This window comes from Podarcis liolepis (genome assembly GCF_965112155.1).
Source record: "Podarcis liolepis genome assembly, chromosome: 4".
In the NCBI taxonomy this organism is placed as follows: Eukaryota; Metazoa; Chordata; class Lepidosauria; order Squamata; family Lacertidae; genus Podarcis; species Podarcis liolepis.
In genome coordinates, this window is record NC_139558.1 from 105,116,456 (window position 1) to 105,135,707 (window position 19,252).

General features: G+C 47.8%; 1 protein-coding gene across 3 annotated transcripts in view; it reads left to right on the plus strand.

The window, feature by feature from the left end:
• Nucleotides 1-3,395: 3,395 nt before the first annotated feature.
• LOC310705373 (uncharacterized protein) overlaps nucleotides 3,396-19,252 on the plus strand; it is a 40,084-nt gene continuing 24,227 nt past the window's right edge. The window contains exons 1-4 of one of the 3 annotated variants that reach the window (XM_083500068.1): nucleotides 15,447-15,764; nucleotides 16,074-16,380; nucleotides 16,503-16,678; nucleotides 17,579-17,785. In XM_083500068.1, coding sequence (XP_083356194.1) covers nucleotides 15,701-15,764; nucleotides 16,074-16,380; nucleotides 16,503-16,635 — 504 coding nt within the window. In that variant the 5' untranslated portion in view covers nucleotides 15,447-15,700 and the 3' untranslated portion in view covers nucleotides 16,636-16,678; nucleotides 17,579-17,785. Of the gene's footprint in view, nucleotides 3,545-15,446; nucleotides 15,765-15,907; nucleotides 16,381-16,502; nucleotides 16,679-17,578; nucleotides 17,786-19,252 lie in introns of those variants that run through there. The other 2 variants (XR_014525224.1, XR_014525225.1) reach the window with 2 other exon arrangements.

The following is a 19,252-nucleotide window of genomic DNA, read 5'->3' on the forward strand; positions in this document are numbered from 1 at the left end:
GAGTGTTTGTTGTGGGGGAGGAAGGGAAAGGAGAATGTTAGCCGCTTTGAGACTCCATAAAAAGAGTGAAAGGCGGGATATCAAGTCCAAACTCTTCTTCTTCAAAAGAATTTACCACCTTCATTGGAACATCAAACAAAGCGATCCAAAATAAAACGCCAGGGGGGCAGCAAACCCGGCAAATCGCCCTTTGGGGGTCCCAGGCGGAGGTCTATGGGGGGAAAGGGGCAGGTCTCCCCTAACCTTCCGAGGATATCAAAAGGGCACGACCCGCGCTTGTCCGGTAATTTATTTTTTTTGGGGGGGTTAGTGAGCCGGGATGGAAAACCCTGTCTCCCAGACGAAGATGTCAAGGAAATGAACAACTGAAATCTGAATGCAACCTTGTATCAGGAATTTTTTAATGTCTAATGTCTTTCAATGTTTTATGTCCTGTAAGCCACCCAGAGTGACACACACACACTCATTGCACTCCCCAGTCCCCCCAGACAGTCCCCCCACCCTTGGGGTGGGGGAGCAGCCTCACCCTGACGTTGAGGGGGTCCACGTGGAGCTTGTTGCAGAGCAGTTCACGCAGCTCGGGAAAAGCCTCCTTGACCTCGTGCAAAGAGGGCTGGAGAGGTTCCTAATGAGAGGGCAAGGTCAGAGAGGTCCCCCAAGTGAGAGAACAAACGGCTGGTCCAGGGGTAGACGATCAACAGGGTGGAGAGAAGGAAGGAAGGAAGGAAGGAAGGAAGGAAGGAAGGAAGGAAGGAAGGAAGGAAGGAAGGAAAGAAAGAAAGAAGGAAGGAAGGAAGGAAGGAAGGAAGGAAGGAAGGAAGGAAGGAAGGAAGGAAGGAAGGAAGGAAGGATAAAAAGAGAGGCATGGATGGTTATTATCCAGGTGGAAAGAGGAGTTTCTGCCCAACCTGCCTAGAGAGGCAACCACCCCTGGACTTACCGGACAAGGGTAGACCCACTCATGGGGGGCACGTCGACTGTCATCATGACGGTTTCCATGATGGCTGGCTGTGGGCTGGGAGCTTCTCTCGGCTGCTGGAGAAAACCTTCTGGGCTGAGCTGGAGCTTCTTCCAGGGCTGGAGCCTTTTATACCCTGCGGCAAAGCTCCTCCTCCCAGATTTACAGAAGCTGTCCTGTTTCTGATTTGATCAAAGAATGCTTTGATTTTCCTTTAGACATGCCTATTTTCCTCTGAGAAATCCTGGAGGGTATGGAGTAATGCCACGCCTGTGCCAAGGAGACAAGCAAGTATAAAGGCTTTAGAAGACATCTGAAGGCAGCCCCAAAGGTGCGTCTCCACCTCCATCGCTTGGCCTGGACATTGAGGTCCTCCTCCGGTGATTCAGCTACAGGGTACCAGGCAAAGGGCCTTCTTGGCAGTGGTTCCCTCCCTGTGGAAAGACATCAGATGTCAACCTGGGTGGCCTGAAAGACGGACTAGGCAGATTCATGGAGGAGAAGCTCTAATGGCTCCTAGTCCGGCTGGCTCTGATCTCCCTCCACCATCAGAGGCAGTGATGCTTCTGAATCCCATGTGTATATTTGCTCAGACTGATTCAGGGGACATTTCAAGGGGCGCAGAATCATCTTTCTCCTGAGAAACACCTGCTTGTGACCTCAACGGTTCTGCTTGTATGACTTTGGGTCACATTAGAAGTCCTCAATTCTTTCTTTACTCCTGTCCCCTTTTGTACACCTGTTCTGCTTCAAAGCCCATATTGTGAACGAAGCTCTTGCTCAGAGATGGGGAACCAGAGGTCTTCCGAATGTGGTCTAACTCTGCTTCCCATCCCCACTGACCGTTGGCAGGCAGTGGGCTCCCAATCCCTGCCCTTGTTTAACCTCCCTGTTTTCCTACCCCTGCCGCTTCCAACTCTCCCTCTGCTGTTCTCTCCCCACGCTGTCAAACCTGAATGTGAGCTCCCTGGGGCAGAGTCCTGTCCTACATTCCAAGGGCCCTCAATTGATAAATGGTGAAGTAATAATCATCATCTGAAAGTGCAATTAATTATCCTCAATGGGCTCAATTATCCTCAAGATACAAGCGATTGCATCTCTGTTTGCAATGCTTTCTTGGGCCCTGGCACAGATCAGGGCATGTGGCCAGGATTGCCCAGGGCCACCCCTGTCATTGGGAGTGAGGTGGCTGCTTCAGGGGCAGATGCTGGGCTGGAGGACAAAGTGGTGAGGCATCGTAGGACAAACACAGCCTGCCACCCCCAAGCTGGCTTGCTGCCTTCAGGTGCAGGAGAGAACATTGTCCCATCTCCAGCACTGAAGAAAGAGATTCAGCTTCCAGCTGAATCACGGGAGCTGCAGGTTGTTAAGTATTGTGGCTCTTTGAGGGGGTAAACTACACTTCCCAGAAGTCTTTGGGGGCAATCATGTGCTTTCACTGTACGTTGAGTACAGAGCCTGAGAAGATTTGGGTTTCCCCTTCTTTGCTGAGGGTGGGGACAAAACCTATCACCCTCATGCCCTGGCTGACCACCATCAGTGACAGAGCACTGGGCTAAATGGATCTTGGTCCAATCTGACAGGGCAGTTTCAAATTTCCCAGGAACTCGCCCTAAAGCCCTGCCAGAGGTATCTATAATTCTGTGATGGGAGTTACCTGTGAGTAATACCCATCAAATTCAAGAAAACACCCCTCTAGCTGGACACACCGAGAACAGCGCTGTTACTTGTTGCCCTTAAATCCCATTTATAAAATCGTGATTAACTTGGTTTTGATGAGTTCTGAGCTCAACAAATTTAGTTTGGATTCCATTGTATGTTCTTATCTGTCAAATGGGAATAATAGGGACTTCCTTTGAAGGACTGTGCTAGATTATTCATTGCTAATCATCAGGCAGCATTTCTTGGCTTCACAGAGGTGCCTAATACATTGCCCCCTTATGCTCCTGATGAGCTTTGCAAGTTGCAGCGCCATTAAGAAAGGCCATGCTAGTCCGCCATGACAAGTGCTGCTAGAGAAAGCAGCGATGGAAGGGGGTGTCCTTTGTGGAGTCTAAAGGATTCACGCTTGAGCTCATGGGGAAAGAACACATCCCCCCCCCCCCAGACCGTGGCTGAATTCATTCCCAACAACCCAATGGACAGGCTGTCCCCCAGACGGCACCCAGCAGACACTGAGCAGATCTCCCACTGAAGATTCATCCTTGCTACCAACCTTGGGGCGTGTAGTCGTGGAAAAGTGTCAGCGGTCTCTTAACAGAAATCTAAACTCAAGAAACCTACAGCACCCAAGGTTATTTAGTGCAAGGAGCAGAAGTGATTTGCAGGTGATTTAAGTTTCTGGTGTTGATGCACCCATAATTCCTTAGCAAAAGCAAATCAAAACATTAGTGGAGTAACTGGTGCATTGCAAGGCAGAAAAGACCTCAGCGAGAAATGCTGGAGGGTATATGATCCTGGCTGCTGAGGATGGCTGGAAGGTCGTTTGTCCCGTCAGCTGGATGAGCTGATCTGCAGAGCCAAGAGGGCTCTCTGGGCCGTCTATAACTGAGGATCTGGGCTTGAGTTCCCCAACTGAAGCGGAAGGTAAGCCAGAGCAGTTGCTCTTTTGCTCAGCCTGTTAGATACGTCAGCAGTCAGTCTATGAGCATTTAGGAAAGATGCTGCGATTACTGAGACCCAGCATAGGTTTCCCCAAAATAAGTCAGCCAGACCAATCTGATTTCTTTCTTTCTTTTTTCTCTTTTTGGACGGAGTTACAAACTTGGTGGATCAGGGGAATGCTGTGGACATAGTGTATCTTGAATTCAGTAAGGCTTTTGACAAAATCCCCCATGATATTCTAGCGAGGAAGCTGTTGAATGGAGGTTGAACAAGGTAATTATTTGGTGGATTGGTAGCTGGTTGACTGACTGAACCTAAAGAGGACTCCTTAATGGTTCCTCATCAACCTGGGGAGAAGTGATAAGACGTGTGCGCAGTGTGCTGTCCTGGGTCTGTTGTTGTTTGACATCTTTATAAAGGACTTGGATGAAGGAATTGAGGGGGTGCTCATCCAATTTGCAGTTGACACCAAACTGGGAATGGTAGCTAAAGCTGTAGAAGACACAATCAGGATTCAAAATGACCTTAACAGTCAACCAAAAACTCTTTGGGATTAGAGGATTAGAGGAATAGAGGAATAGACTTTTCGTTGGAGATTGAATGATAATTTATTACATGATCAAGAAATATATGAAAAAGCACAAAAGACTTGAAAAGACTATTTTATGCATAATTGGAATGGAGAAATAAAAATCAATGTAATGTGGGGGAGACCTGGCTTACTAGCAGTACATGTGAAAAGGATCTAGGGGTCTTGGTGGACCACAAGCTCAACATTGTGATGCAGCAGCAAAAAAAGGGAATGCTGTTCTAGTCTGCTTCCACAGAAGTCTAGTGTCCAGATCCAGGGAAGTCATAGTCCTGCTCTCTTCTGCCTTGGTCAGACCACACCTTGAACACTGTGTCCACTTCTGGCCACCACAGTTTAAGAAGGATGTGGAGAAGCTGGAAGGTGTGCAGAGGAGGGAGACCAGGGTGATCAAGGGTCTGGAAGGCAAGCCGTATGAGGAGCGGTTCGAAATAGATTTTATTGCATTAGCCGTGTGGCCATAGCATGATATACATTAAAATAACAACATAAAATGGGGGTGGGGAGGTAAAGGTAGATATCGTCCTGGGCGATTACTTAAAGAGAGAAAGAAAAAAAAAACTGCTGAGGCTGGAGGAGGACCGTTAAAGGGTCCTTCAGCTCCTCAGATATGTCCTAACTCGATTGTCCTTGTACAATAAGGCTACTTGGAACTTCGTTCGGTTGTGCGGCGTATCGACTGCAGCTGTGGTGTTAAGGAAGAAGTTAGTGCCGCTTTCCTCTTCATCACACTAAGCAGGAAGTTTGCTGTCATCTCGGTAATCCAACAGTCAGAATCCTGCAAAAAGAGGGACACTATCCAAGGCTGGATTGGGAGATGAAGCTTGTTCACGAGGGGAGTTAAAAACCGAGATCTTTCATCTGTCCAGTTGGGACAGAAGAGCATTACATGTTCCATAGTCTCCAGGGCCGTGTCATTACAGGTGCATGTTCTATTTGCGATGGGAACTCTGGAATAACGACCCGACAGAACTGCTGTAGGAAAACAGTTGAGACGGGCACAGGTAAAGGCCCTTCGCTTAGCCTCCGAAGAAATTGTGAAGCAGTATAGAGGGATCCATTCAGGGAGTGGAATAGCTAGGGCTAGGCCTGAACACGGTCCTCTTGCATAGGAAGCTGTGTTAGAGAAGTCAAGTTGCTGTAGTTTCTTTTTAATTAGAGGTAGGGCCGCCGAGCTGATACACTCTAAGTTAAGAACAGTTTTACAATTCAGATTGAGAAGAGAGCGGAATTTGAGGTTAATTGTAGTTTTCCAAGGGGAATTATGAATATCTCTTAGGATCAGATTGGAAATACCACCTCTAATTCGAGCATCCGATGCTAATAGGTGGAGGCTGTAGGAAATAGCTCGGCTCCATGCTCGTTTAACAATTGAGGGCTGGGCGAACTCGAGTCGTAGGGCTGCACCTGAGACACATCTCGGGACGCCGGAAAGAGATCTCAGAAACATATGAAGTGGGCGATCCAAGTTACCTGATATTACCATACTTCGCATCCATATAATAATTTAGGGACAACTTTGGCATTAAATATTTGAATTTCTGCTGGAAGGTGTTTGCCGCCCTTCTGGTGGTAAAATCGGGCAATGGCGTTAGAGGATGTGGTTGCAGCGAGAAAGGCAGATTGTAGATGGATGGTCCAGGAGAGATTATAAGTGAATATTAAGCCTAGATATTTAAAGGCTTTTACCTTTTCTAAGTAGCCACCTGTGATCTTAAGCGGCTCCAACTTGAGTTTGCGGGAACGAGTGAAGTGGAGGACTTTTGATTTTTTATAATTAATATTAATAGCTTCCGCCTTACAATAGGCAATAAATGCATTAACTGCATTTGCTAGGTCCGCAGCTGTTCTGGATAAGATGACGGCGTCATCAGCATAGAAAAGGGAAGCAACGGGGTGGCCTGCTAAGTGAGGAGGATACTTAGATGCTAGCTTCAAAGTGGAAATTGCATCATGAAGATAGAGATTAAACAGTAGAGGGGCCAAGAGACAACCTTGTCGGATGCCCTTGGCCGTTGGAAATGGAGTAGTGAGGGAGCCGTTGGGACCACTTCGGACGCGAGCTGAGGTGTTTGAATAAAGAGAAATAATTAGGGAGAGAAGGTGCGGATCAATTCCCAGATGGGCAAATTTGGACCATAATCTCTGCCTAGGAATGGAATCAAAGGCGGCCTCCAGGTCCATGAAAGCGGCAAATAGGTGGCCTTGCCTTGGAGCAGTGTATTTACTGGCAAGATGATAGAGAGTTAGACAGTGGTCCATGGTTGATGCTGACTTTCGGAAACCAATCTGTTCCAGCGGTAGAATGTTGAGGAGCGGTTGAAGGAGCTGGGTATGTTAAGCCTGGAGAAGAGGAGACTGAGAGGAGATATGAGAGCCATCTTCAAATATCTCAAGGGTTGTCCCATGGAGGAGGGAGCGTGCTTGTTTTCTCCTGCTCTGGAGGGCAGGACTCGAACCCATGGCTTCAAGATGCAAGAAAGGAGATTCCGGCTGATCATTCGGAAACGCTCTCTGACAGTAAGAACAGTTCAGCAGTGCAACAGACTTTGACAAGCGGAGGTGGACTCTCCTTCCTTGGAGGTTTTTAAACAGAGTTTGGATAGCCAACTGCCAGGGATGCTTCAGCTGAGATTCCTGCGTTGCAGGGGGCTGGACTAGATGACCCCTGGAGTCCCTTACAGGTCTACGATTAAGTTTCTGGATCTCTTGGCTCTTGCAAAGCCAACCTGCTCTGCTAGTAACTCGGCACGTGCGACTCAGTCCAAGGACGGCTGTCGTAACTTGTGTGTTGCGCAAACACTGTGGGCTGCATGGCGTTGGCACCAGGCTGGGGAGTGGGCAGAAACACTCGATTGGGCAGCGCTCCCTCTTAATGGATGCCACATGGCTGTTGCATCAAAGTGCCGGCTGCCCTGACATACCTCTCCATCTGGTGGAAATAGGGACATCCTATTCCATAAGAGAATATAAATCATGCCCTACCCATCTGACTGGGTTGCCGCAGCCACTCTCGGCGGCTTCCAACATATACAAAAACACAATAAAACATTCAAAAACTTCCCTTTCCAGGGCTGCCTTCAGATGTCTTCTAAAGGTCGTATAGTTACTTGTTTCCTTGGCTCGGGGGTTGCATAACTCCATACCCTCCACCATTTCCCCGATGAAAACAGGGATATCCTAAGGGAAAGTGGGACATTCCGGGATCAAATCAGAAACTGGGAAAGAGGGACGCTTGGAGGGCCTGCCTTGAATGTCATGCTTAGAACCAGGAGCAGCCTCTCGTTTATCGATCCTCGTTGTGTCCTAGTAATCTGCGAAGTAGTTTGGGATATGGGTCTTCTTGTCCCATTGAATCCCCACAAAGACCCTGGGAGGTGGCCAGGCCAAACCAGAGGCGAGCTTTTGGATTAAATTTTTATTGAAGTTTTAACAAATCACAATACAATAACAACACCATAACAATAACATACTAACAAACACACACAAAAACACACACACGTATAACTCCAGTTTTTACTTTCTTTTAGCTTACTTTCACGACTTCCTCGTACCTTCCCTTTCTGTATTCCAATTTCGAATTCAATTGTCAGCAAATCCTTACCCTACTTTTAACTTATTTTTTTTTTTTAAAAAAAATTATTTTCTTCTAATTATCCCTTACCGCTTTTAACCCCTTAATACCCAATTCAGCATTTTTCTAACCTTCATTAATTTTACAATATTTCTTTAAATACTCTTTAAATTTCTTCCAATCTTCCTGCGCCGTATCTCTTCCCTGGTCACGGATTCTGCTCGCCATTTCCGCCAGTCCCATATAGTCTATCACCTTCAGTTGCCATTCTTCCACGGTGGGTAATTCTTGCGTCTTCCAGTACTTTGCGATGAGTATTCTTGCTGCTGTTGTAGCATACATGAAAAATGTTCTATCCTTCTTTAACACCAATTGGCCGACAATGCCCAGGAGAAAGGCCTCTGGTTTCTTAGGGAAGGAGGCGAGCTTTTGGGCAGGGGTTCGAGCGCAAGTCTCCTTGGCCCTTTATCCTGCACCCGACGACAGCTGCCTCTCCTCCAACACTCCCCAAGTCCATGGCACATATGGGGCTGCTTCTGTTTTCAATGTGCATTTCGTGTTTTTACGTTGTGATTTTACCCTGTGAACCGCCTGAGACCTGCGGGTATAGGGTGGCCTACAAATTTGGATGATGATGATGATGATGATGATGATGATGATGATGATGATGATGATGATACAGTCCTATCACAGCGCCTTGTAGCTGCCTCTTCTCTCCACTCAGAGCTCCCCTTGCTTTCTTCACAGGGCTGGAACAGGAGCTGCTCAGGCATCCCTTTCTGGAAGGCTGTGGTGCACGGTCCCTGCTCCGGGGTCCTGATCCTGCAGCCCCTTCTCTTCACCACCCATGGGCTCCCCCCCCCTCTCCTGGCTTGCTGCATGAGCTCCACATGCAGGGATGACCTTGCAGATCTGCCCAGCCTCCTGCTGAGTCAGGCCTGGCTCCCCCTGATAGCTCCGGCTGCAAGAGGCCGACCTGTTGCTCAGGAGGAGGTGAAAATGACTCTGCTGCAGATCACCCAAGCAGCAGCGATTCTGACACAGCAAAAATACACTTTCGCCAAGCGAGCATTGGAATAAAAGGAGCATAACTCAGTCTGCAGGAGCATCGCTGGTTGTTGACAAGACTCGTTTGACAACAGAGAGAAATTGAATCTTTCATGTCCGCAGGCCAGTGGAACTCTCTGCCACTGGAGATTCAGGGGGCACCTTCCATGCAAAGCTGTAGTTGCCTGCTGAAAACATTTCTATTCCTCCCAGACTGTGCAGGCAATCAAGAACGCATCGTTTGCAAATGGTTAATTGATGTCTGTTGTTCACTTTTTCAAAGGTTAAACAGGTATTATGTCTTTACTGATGTAAATCTCCTGGATATACTTTTGTATGACACAGTGGTGTACAAATATTTTTATAAATATGATTTTTTTTAATAAATAAATTGTTGGCTTTTTGCAGTATGGTAGCGCTGCAGAGAGCTTGCTGGGGAGACCATGCATTAAAAAGAAAGGACTCAAAAATAACTTAAAGAAGGTTTTAATAAGAAAAACAAAAACTCCATTAACACTAAATATATTAACAAACAAACATGACCCAACCACCAACCCATCCCCCAGGGTAATGGGAGAGCTAGATGCTGCTCCTTATATACTCTACCCAGATGCTGACACACCTTAATCAAATACAACTCAGCAGCACCTGCTATGTTACACAGCTGTAAAGCTGGGTCTCGTTATCTTGCTCTGGCCCTTGCTCTGGCCCCTTAAAGACATACACATGGAGTGGAACAATGATGAACCTTTACATTTAAAGAAACCATTCAACATTTCCCCTGCGGTTCATCATTGTGGAACAAAAACATAAAGCATACTTTGTACATGTTTTTCATGTGTAACCTTTGGAAGTGCTTTAGTAAAAATGTCCGCAATTTGATTGTCACCTGGAACATATTTAAATACAACCATTTCATCAGCAATTAGTTTCTTTACAAATTCTAAACGTAATCTTAAGACTCTAGTGCGCTGCGTATTGGTCTCTGAACACAGGATAGCAAGTCCACTCTGGGAATCAAGGTAAACTTTTACTGGTAGTGTTACTTGCATCTGTAGGTCTGCAAATACTTGCAGATACCATTCTACATCACGAGTGGCCTGAACGCATGCACATAATTCACTCTCTGTTGTGGAGAGACAAATAATGGTTTGTGTCTGGGACTTCCATTCAAATGGACAACCGTTATAACAAAACACCATACCAGACACACCCCTGCAATTATTTTGTTCTACTGCATGAGATGCATCGCAGAAAATTTCAAAACCTTTGTCAATACTTGTTGTAAACTGCAACCTATAATGTTTGGTATGTTTAAGGTACATTACCACTCTCTTAAGAGCAGAGAAACATTGCGTAGTGGGCTTTTCCACAAATTGATGCATCTTTTAACAAAAGCTTAACTGTTTCATATTTTACACTTAGTGAATAACACAAATCATAATCTTCACCTGGAATTTGTTGAAAGCCCCTAGCAACTAGTCTTGCCTTGTACCTTACAACTTCATTTTTGTCATTCATTTTAACTCTATAAACCCATTTTGAATCAATAAGTCTCATATCTGGGGTTTGTGGTACAAGAGACCAAGTGTTATGCTCTTTTAAAGAAGCTATCTCAGAGTTCATAGCTTTATACCAATTTACAGCTTGGTGCATAGGTAAATTCTGAACATCACTGTAGCTTTTTGGCTCAAAAACCGCCTTATTGGCATACACAGTATTAAAATGTTCATCTGCGAAACGTTGTGGCTTCTGCCTCTTTCTATCTGAACGTCTCAGTCCGGAAGGAGAGTCAGACTCCTCAGACTTAATGGGACTCAGTGAACTACTAGTTTCAGGTTGGAAATTATCATTGTCAGACTGAAGAGGTGCCTGTAGGCTAAGCTCACGGTCAGAAAACTCAAGAGAATCTAACCTCCCCTCAGATGCCTGTGACTTTAAATCATCAAACAAATTATCAGATTCAACAGGCTTTTTGTCTTCTTCCATTAATTCAGAAGCACCATCTCCTGCTGCTGCTGCTCCTGCTTCCTCTTCTTCCTCAGTATCATTTATACCATCAGTATCTTGGAAAACAGCAACCCCATTCCAATTTACAGTTTGTATCATGCTTCTGGTAATATGAAATTTGCCAGTTGCTGGTATGTAAATTCTGTACGCCCCCTGCTGGTAGCCCATTAATTTTCCCTGAACACTACGTTCACCCAATTTCTGCTTAGCGGGATAATGCATAATTACATCTGAACCCCAAATACGTAGGTATTTCAGATTAGGGCGTTTTTTAAACAACTTCTCATAGGGGGTGACATCTAAACCAGAATGATAACTGCGATTTCTAACATAACAAAAAGCATGGAGTGCTTCAGCCCAAAACGCTTTGGGCAGATTAGCATCGTGCAGATAAGTTTTAACCCCCGCCTGCAGGTCACGCTGCACAACTTCAACAAGCCCATTTTGCCAGGGACTTTGGGGGCAAGATAACTCATGAGTAGTCCCCTGCGCTTCCAGGAATTTCTCAAAATCTTCAGAAACAAATTCCCCACCCCGGTCAGAAAACAAGTTCTTAATTGGTTTGTTAAAGTGCGTTTTTACCCAGTTGCAAAAAACTTTGTACTTTTCAAATGCTTGGGACTTCTCAGCTATTGCATAAGTCCAACAATATCTACTATACTGGTCTATCAGAGTAAGCCAGTATTTTGAACCTCCTAATGATGGTGGGAGTGGCCCAACTAAATCACAATGTACACGCTCAAATGCCTCAGTTACTTTTCTATCTGAGCACCTACCCTTGCGTGCAACCTTAATCTTATTCTTGCAACAGGATAGACATTGCATAAAGAATTTGCATGGTTTTAAGTTGAGGCCATTGACAATATTCTTTGTCTTAATTACATCAGCAAAATTCAGGTGTCCCAGAATTCTGTGCGCCACGTGGATACACCCAGAATGTGGTCTTACATTCCTCAACCCCTGGCTTGACTGTGCTGCTCTGCAATTTATATGCGATTGTGAGTAGGTGCGAAAATACAGTCTATATAAACCATCAGATTCCCGGGCATACAATAGACGTTTGTTCCCCTCGAAAAACTCACACATAGACTTTAAGAAACGCACAGTTATGCCTTGACGGGCAAAGCACCTTACTGACAATAAATTGTCCACTGACGGGCAGTAAATGCAGTTCGCTATTGTAATGTTTAAAGAGTCAAGTTTAACGGTACCCCTGCCAAGCGACTGCAAGACTTGTGAATTGGCTAAATGTACATTACCAATTTCCTCTTCGAAAGAAATAAACAAGCTTCGATCATTGCAGACGTGCTGAGATGCTCCTGAGTCGACAACAAAAGACTTCCACTTGGCACCTTTAATTCTTTTACTATCTTTAGTCCGAGCGTGAAAAGCTCGCGGCTCGTTTCTGTCTCTACTATACGATGCCGGCTGCTGGGCTGACGACCGTGATTGATGAACAGAAACAGGCTTGGGAGTACTTTGCTTTCTTTTGGATCTGCAGTCCCTTGCAAAATGTCCTTGCTTATTGCAGAACCAACAACGCTTTGCAGCTTTAAATGCAGTTGTATCACCACAGGTTTGCATATGGCGTTCCTCATTCTTTCTGGAAACAGGAGTGCTTATGGCACAAGCCTCCCTTCTATCCAACTCGCCCATTAATCTTGCCGTTACCCCTTCCACAGTTAATTGTGCTGGTGGAACAGCAGATATCTGGCTAGCTATACCATCAAAGTCCTCATTAAGGGAACAAAGGATGATAAAAACATACTGAATATCAGGTATCTCCATGTCCCTTCGAATTAACTCGCCGCGTATTGCCTCCAGACGTCTCAAGTGTGCTGCCAAATCTCCACCAGGCTGCAACTTCGTCTGGTACAACTGCTTGAAAAACGTCAATGCAGACACTGACTCTTTTCTAACATGCACTGCTGCAAGACTGTCCCACATTTCTTTGGCAGTTTTCTTATTTCTTATATAGACTACTTGCTGGTCGCTGACTGCCAAATTAATTATCGCCCTGGCTTTTGCATCTCCTTTCGACCAAGCATTAGTTACAGGGTTAGGAGGGTCATCAGTTACATAGGTCCATACTTCTCTAGAGGTCAAAAGCGCCTCCACCCGAAAAGACCATAGACTATAGTTCTCATCTGTCAGCTGTGGGAAGACCAGAGCCTTCTCAGCTTCAGGAACCCGGTCAACCATTCTGGAACTCTTCCAGACCCACAAAAACTACGCTAACGGGAGAAGGAGTTTTCAAACCTTTCTCAGAGTCCAAAAATATGCAGTCATCTACTCAGCAGCTGGGCCCATAACCAAAGATGTTGGCTTTTTTGCAGTATGGTAGCGCTGCAGAGAGCTTGCTGGGGAGATCATGCATTAAAAAGAAAGGACTCAAAAATAACTTAAAGAAGGTTTTAATAAGAAAAACAAAAACTCCATTAACACTAAATATATTAACAAACAAACATGACTCAACCACCAACCCATCCCCCAGGGGAATGGGAGAGCTAGGTGCTGCTCCTCATATACTACACTCAGATGCTGACACACCTTAATCAAATACAACTCAGCAGCACCTGCTACGTTTCACAGCTGTAAAGCTGGGTCTCGTTATCTTGCTCTGGCCCCTTAAAGACATACACATGGAGTGGAACAATGATGAACCTTTACATTTAAAGAAACCATTCAACATAAATATGTAATGTTTTTATAAATAAATATGTAATGTTTTTATAAATAAATATGAAATGTTTTTATAAATACACATGAATGAAGGAAACAAAGAAATGAGGAGAGCTGGGCTCCTGTTCCTCCCACTGGCCAACCAGATGTCCAACGGAAGCCCCCCCTCCCCCAGCCCCCCTCCCGTGCTTTGCTCTCCACTCCCCCAGTCACAGGCACTCAGTGGCTCAGAGCATATCCCCTCAACTGTGCCAGAACAAACGGGACATCTCATATTTCCCTGCGTGAGCATGGCAGTCATTTGGGGGGCCCCCTGCTCTCAGGCGATGTCAGAATGCGATTTCCCCTCGAAAAAAGCACATGTGGGTCAGGTGATTCACGCAGGAGTGTGGCCCCAGAAGATGGGGTCCCGCTTTCCCCCATGTGGCATTTGACAGTGTGCCATGGGCTGCCTTAAAGGAGCCTGGTAGCCACTGTGCTCAAGGTCCACGGAAAGGTCGTCTTCTTCCGCTGTGAATGTAATATCTTATTCTGAAATATTCTTTTCTGTTTAGGGTGGGTGGCTTAGCCAGTATGATGCTGGAGTGAGTCCCTTCTCATTCCTGGACCCAGCGAGGGTTGAAATCCTTTGCTGAAGGAGCCAGACAGCTTTCTGGGCCAGCGAATGGCCTGAGGGCGCAAGGAAGGCACTTGCTCTGTGCCAGAGGACACCTGGCTGGCAGTCAGAAGAACAAAAGCCACAGGGGGAGCGGCTGCTTCCAAGCCTGGGACTGGGGGAGAAACTCGCCTCTGCTTTGTCTGGGAGACAGGGAATTTCATCAAGTTAATCAAGTTAATCATGGCCAATACAAATGGGATTTAAGGGCAACAAGTAACAGCGCAGTTCTCGGCGTGTCTAGCTAGAGGGGTGTCTTCTTGAATTTGATGGGTCTTACTCACAGGTAACTCGCATCACAAAGAAATAGATACCTCTGGCAGGGTTTTAGGGCGAGTTCCTGGGAAATTTGAAACTGCCCTGTCAGATTGGACCAAGCTCCATTTAGCCCAGTGCTCTGTCACCGATGGTGGTCAGCCAGGGCTTGAGGGTGATGGGTTTTGTCCCCACCCTCAGCAAGGATGGGGAAACCCAAATCTTCTCAGGCTCTGTACTCAACGTACAGTGAAAGCACATGATTTCCCCCAAAGAATGCTGGGAAGTGTAGTTTACCCCCTCAAAGAGCCACAATACTTAACAAACTGCATCTCCCGTGATTCAGCTGGAAGCTCAATGTCTTTCTTCAGTGCTGGAGATGGGACAATGTTCTCTCCTGCACCTGAAGGCAGCAAGCCAGCTTGGGGGTGGCAGGCTGTGTTTGTCCTACGATGCCTCACCACTGTGTCCTCCAGCCCAGCATCTGCCCCTGAAGCAGCCACCTCACTCCCAATGACAGGGGTGGCCCTGGGCAATCCTGGCCACATGCCCTGACCTGTGCCAGGGCCCAATAAAGCATTGCAAACAGAGATGCAATCGCTTGTATCTTGAGGATAATTGAGTCCATTGGGGATAATTAATTGCACTTTCAGATGATTATTATTATTTCACCATTTGTCAACTGAGGGCCCTTGGAATGTAGGACAGAACTCTGCCCCAGGGAGCTCACATTCAGGTTTGACAGCGTGGGGAGAGAACAGCAGAGGGAGAGTTGGAAGCGGCAAAGGTAGGAAGACAGGGAGGTTAAACAAGGGCAGGGATCGGGAGCCCACTGCCTGCCAAGTGGAAGCAGAGTCAGACCAAATCCGGAAGACTTCAGGTTCCCCATCCCTGTGCAAGAGCTTCACTCAGAATATGGGCTTTGAAGCAGAATAGGTGTACAAAAGGGGGCAGGAATGACAAAAGAATTGAGGACTTCTAAAGTGACCCAAAGTCATACAACCAGAAAAGTTCAGGCCACATGCAGGCGTTTCTCAGGAGAAAGATGATTCTGCGTCCCTTGAAATGTCCCCTGAATTAGTCTGGGCAAATACACACAACCAAGTTTTCTTGGCATGAAAATAGTTGAACAAACCATTGCAGAATTCTGGGGACTTGAAGGTCTAGAATGTCTGCTGAAAGTTCTCTTGGAAATTCCTAGTGCTCCCTCACAGAACTCCATTTCCCAAGGTTCCTTAAGACTGGGAATGAGAAAAGTCAGAGCCTTCTGGGTCAGGCCAAAGGGGACCCATTGAGTCCAGGATCCTCTTCTCCCAATGGCCAACTATGGACCCCAATGGGAAGCAGGATAGGAGCCCCAGAGCCTCTCCCTTGACGCCGTTTCCTGCAAGTGGGATTCAGACGCATCGCTGCCTCTGATGGTGGAGGGAGAGCAGAGCCAGCCGGACTAGGAGCCATTAGAGCTTCTCCTCCATGAATCTGCCTAGTCCGTCTTTCAGGCCACCCAGGTTGACATCTGACATCTTTCCACAGGGAGGGAGCCACCGCCAAGAAGGCCCTTTGCCTGGTACACTGTAACTGAATCACTGGAGGAGGAGGACCTCAGTGTCTGGGCTGAGCGATGGGGTGGAGACGCTCCTTTGGGGCTGCCTTCAGATGTCTTCCAAAGCCTTTATACTTGCTTGTCTCCTTGGCACAGGCGTGGCATTACTCCATACACTCCAGGATTTCTCAGAGGAAAACAGGGATGTCTTAAGGAAAATCACAGCATTCTTTGATCAAATCAGAAACCAGAAATGCTTCTGTAAACCCAGGAGGAGGAGCTTTGGCGCAGGGTATAAAAGGCTCCAGCCCTGGGAGAAGCTCCAGCTCAGCCCAGAAGGTTTTCTCCAGCAGCCGAGAGAAGCTCCCAGCCCACAGCCAGCCATCATGGCCGAGATGCAGATCATCACCGCTATTTGGATGAGACTTGATATGGCCGTCATTGGTATGGAAGCCCTTGGCAGGTAAGGCCAGGGGTGGTTGCCTCTCTAAGCAGGTTGGGCAGGTACTCCTCTTTCCACCTGGATAATAACCATCCATGCCTCTCCCTTTTTCCTTCCTTCCTTCCTTTGTTCCTTCTCTGCAGCCTGCTGGTGGTCTACCCCTGGTGCCAGAGGCTCTTCGCTCAATTCGGGAACCTCTCCAGCCCTGACCTCTCATTAGGAACCTCTCCAGCCCTCTTTCCACAAGGTCAAGGAGGCTTTTTCCGAGCTGTGTGAACTGCTCTGCAACAAGCTCCATGTGGACCCCGTCAACGTCAGGGTGAGGCTGCTCCCTGGCTCCAAGGGGCTGCCTGGCGGGGGGGGGGGAACTGGGGGTGCCATGTGTGTGTGTGTGTGTGTGTGTGTGTGTGTGTGTCACTCTGGGTGGCTTACAGGACATAAAACATGGTAAGACATTAGACATTTCCTGTTACAGGGTTTCATTCAGATTTCATTTAGCTGTTCATTTCCTTGACATCTGGTGGGAGGGCATTCCACAGGGCGGGAGCCACAACCAAGAAGGCCCTCTGCCTGCTTCTCTGAACCTCACCTCTCACAGTGAGGGAACCGCCAGAAGGGAGCTGGACCTCAGAGTCTGGGCTGAACAATGGGGGTGAAGACGCTCCTGTGGGTATACAGGGCTGAGGCCTTTTAGGGCTTTCAAGGTCAACACCAAAACTTTGAATTGTGCTCAGCGATCTTAACAGCCACTGCCAGTCACCAGTCTAGCTGCTGCATTCTGGATTAGTTGCAGTTTCTGCGTCACCTTCAAAGGTAGCCCCACATGGGTTGCATTGCAGTAGTCCAAGCGTGAGATAACTAGAGCATGCACCACTCTGGTAAGACAGTCTGCGGGTAGGTAGGGTCTCATCCTGTGGACCAGATGGAGCTGGGAGACAGCTGCCCTGGAAACAGAAATGACCTGCGCCTCCATGGACAGCTGTGAGTCCAAAATGACTCCCAGGCTGCGCACCTGGTCCTTCAGGGGTACAGTTACCCCATTAAGGACCAGGGAGTCCCCTCCCCACCCGCTTGCCCCCAGTCCACGCTAAACAGTGCTTCTGTCTTGTCAGGATTCAGTCTCAATCTGTTGAATCTGTTGTGGGATCTGTTGTGGGGAGAGGGTGTCCCACACATGGGCCCCCTGGCAGAAGGAGTCACCCGCTCTTTTCTCTTCCAGCTCCTGTCGAAGTCCTCATCACCCACCCACCCCCTTTAGACAGAAATTCACCCCTGCTTGCCACCATGCCTTCCACAAGCTGCCAGGGGTGGTGGCTCATGCGCTGGCCTGCCGGTCCCACTGAGACACCCCCAGGAAGAAGCGGCCTCCTCCTGCTGGTCTCCCCTTCCAGCCCCCATGTGACGCTTGACCCTCTAATAAATCCTCCCTCTGCAATCTGACCTGGCTTCCTGTGTCTTCTTCTCTGAGACGGAGGGAGGGGACTGGCCTTGGCGTGTGGGGTAGAAACACCTCCTGTTAGTTGGGGGGCTGGGAAAGGGGGGGCTTCTCTGTCACTCAAGAGGAACCATTGAGCACCACTGGGGGGTTTTAGGGCGCTATGGCATTTTGCCCCCCTCCCTGAAGCTGGAGTGCTTTTCGGAGCCAGGGACCCCTGCTGTGTCCCCAAATCCTTCATCCTCAAAGCTCCTGCCACACTGACCCCCCATGCCCCAATTGCCCCCCCCGTCATCTCCCCACCCAGTTCTGGTCTGTTGCCCTCTCTGTTCTTCCTACTCTGGAGAAATTGGGGGTGAGAGACTCAGAGGGGGATGCGGACCCTTCCCCTGCTCTGGATTCCATCCCTCTGAATAAGGGGTGGGGGTACCAACAGGGGCCACCCAGAGAGACCCCCAAGGGCCACTCTCCCCCCTCAATGCCCCTCCCTGGCTCTTTCCAGATGGGTGTCGGGGACGGAGGTGCCTCCGAATCGTCAGGGAGAGGGGGGAATTCATTTCGATTTATCCATTTATTTGTTTATTAAATTTGGGGGTTCACAGGATGAAATTACGATATAAAAACACAAAACACATAATCAAATAAAAACAAATACAAACCAATAAACAGCCCCGCCTGCATATTTCACACCCATAATAACATCAAAAGAATTTACCGCCTTCATTGAAACATCAAACAAAGCGATCCAAAATAAAACGCCAGAGGGGCAGCGAACCCGGCTAGTCGCCCTTTGGGGGTCCCAGGCGGAGGTCTATGGGGGTATGGGGCATTTCTCCCCTAACCTTCCGAGGGTATAGAATGGGCACGACCCGCGCTCGTCCGGTAATTTATTTTGGGGGGGTTGTGAGCCGGGATGGGCATCCCTGTCTCCCAGACGAAGAAGAGGCGAGGTTCTCTGCCTGGCTCCTTCAGCAAAGGATTGCAAACTGTCCCCGAACAGCCCTGGCCAACTCCCGTGGGGAGGGCGGGGAACAGCTCTGAATTGGGACACAATTGGCAAGCGAAGAGTCACACGCCCCCTTCAAAGGGATCCTGATTTCTGCTGCAGGAGAAGAGCATCTGTGTGGAAAGAGGCTGATTTCTGCTTTGCTTGAACAGGGCAAGGAGGGGAGGGAATCTTTTACGTTATGGGGCTTTTTCGGGATCTGCGTCATCTCCCTTCCCCTGAAGCAAGGAATGCAAAGATTTCGGGAGGAGCGGACTTTAAATTTGCCTCTTTGCGATGGATTAGTTTTAGAAGTCAGGACTTTGCCTGAAAGAAGATGGAGAGCCACAACGTTGAGGGACTTTTGAGGGATTTTGACACACACAACCCCCCTTGGGAATTCCTCCTGAGAAATAAAAGCAGTAAAGAAGAAAAGAGGGGTGACAACTGGATCGACTGTCTGCTAAGCAGGA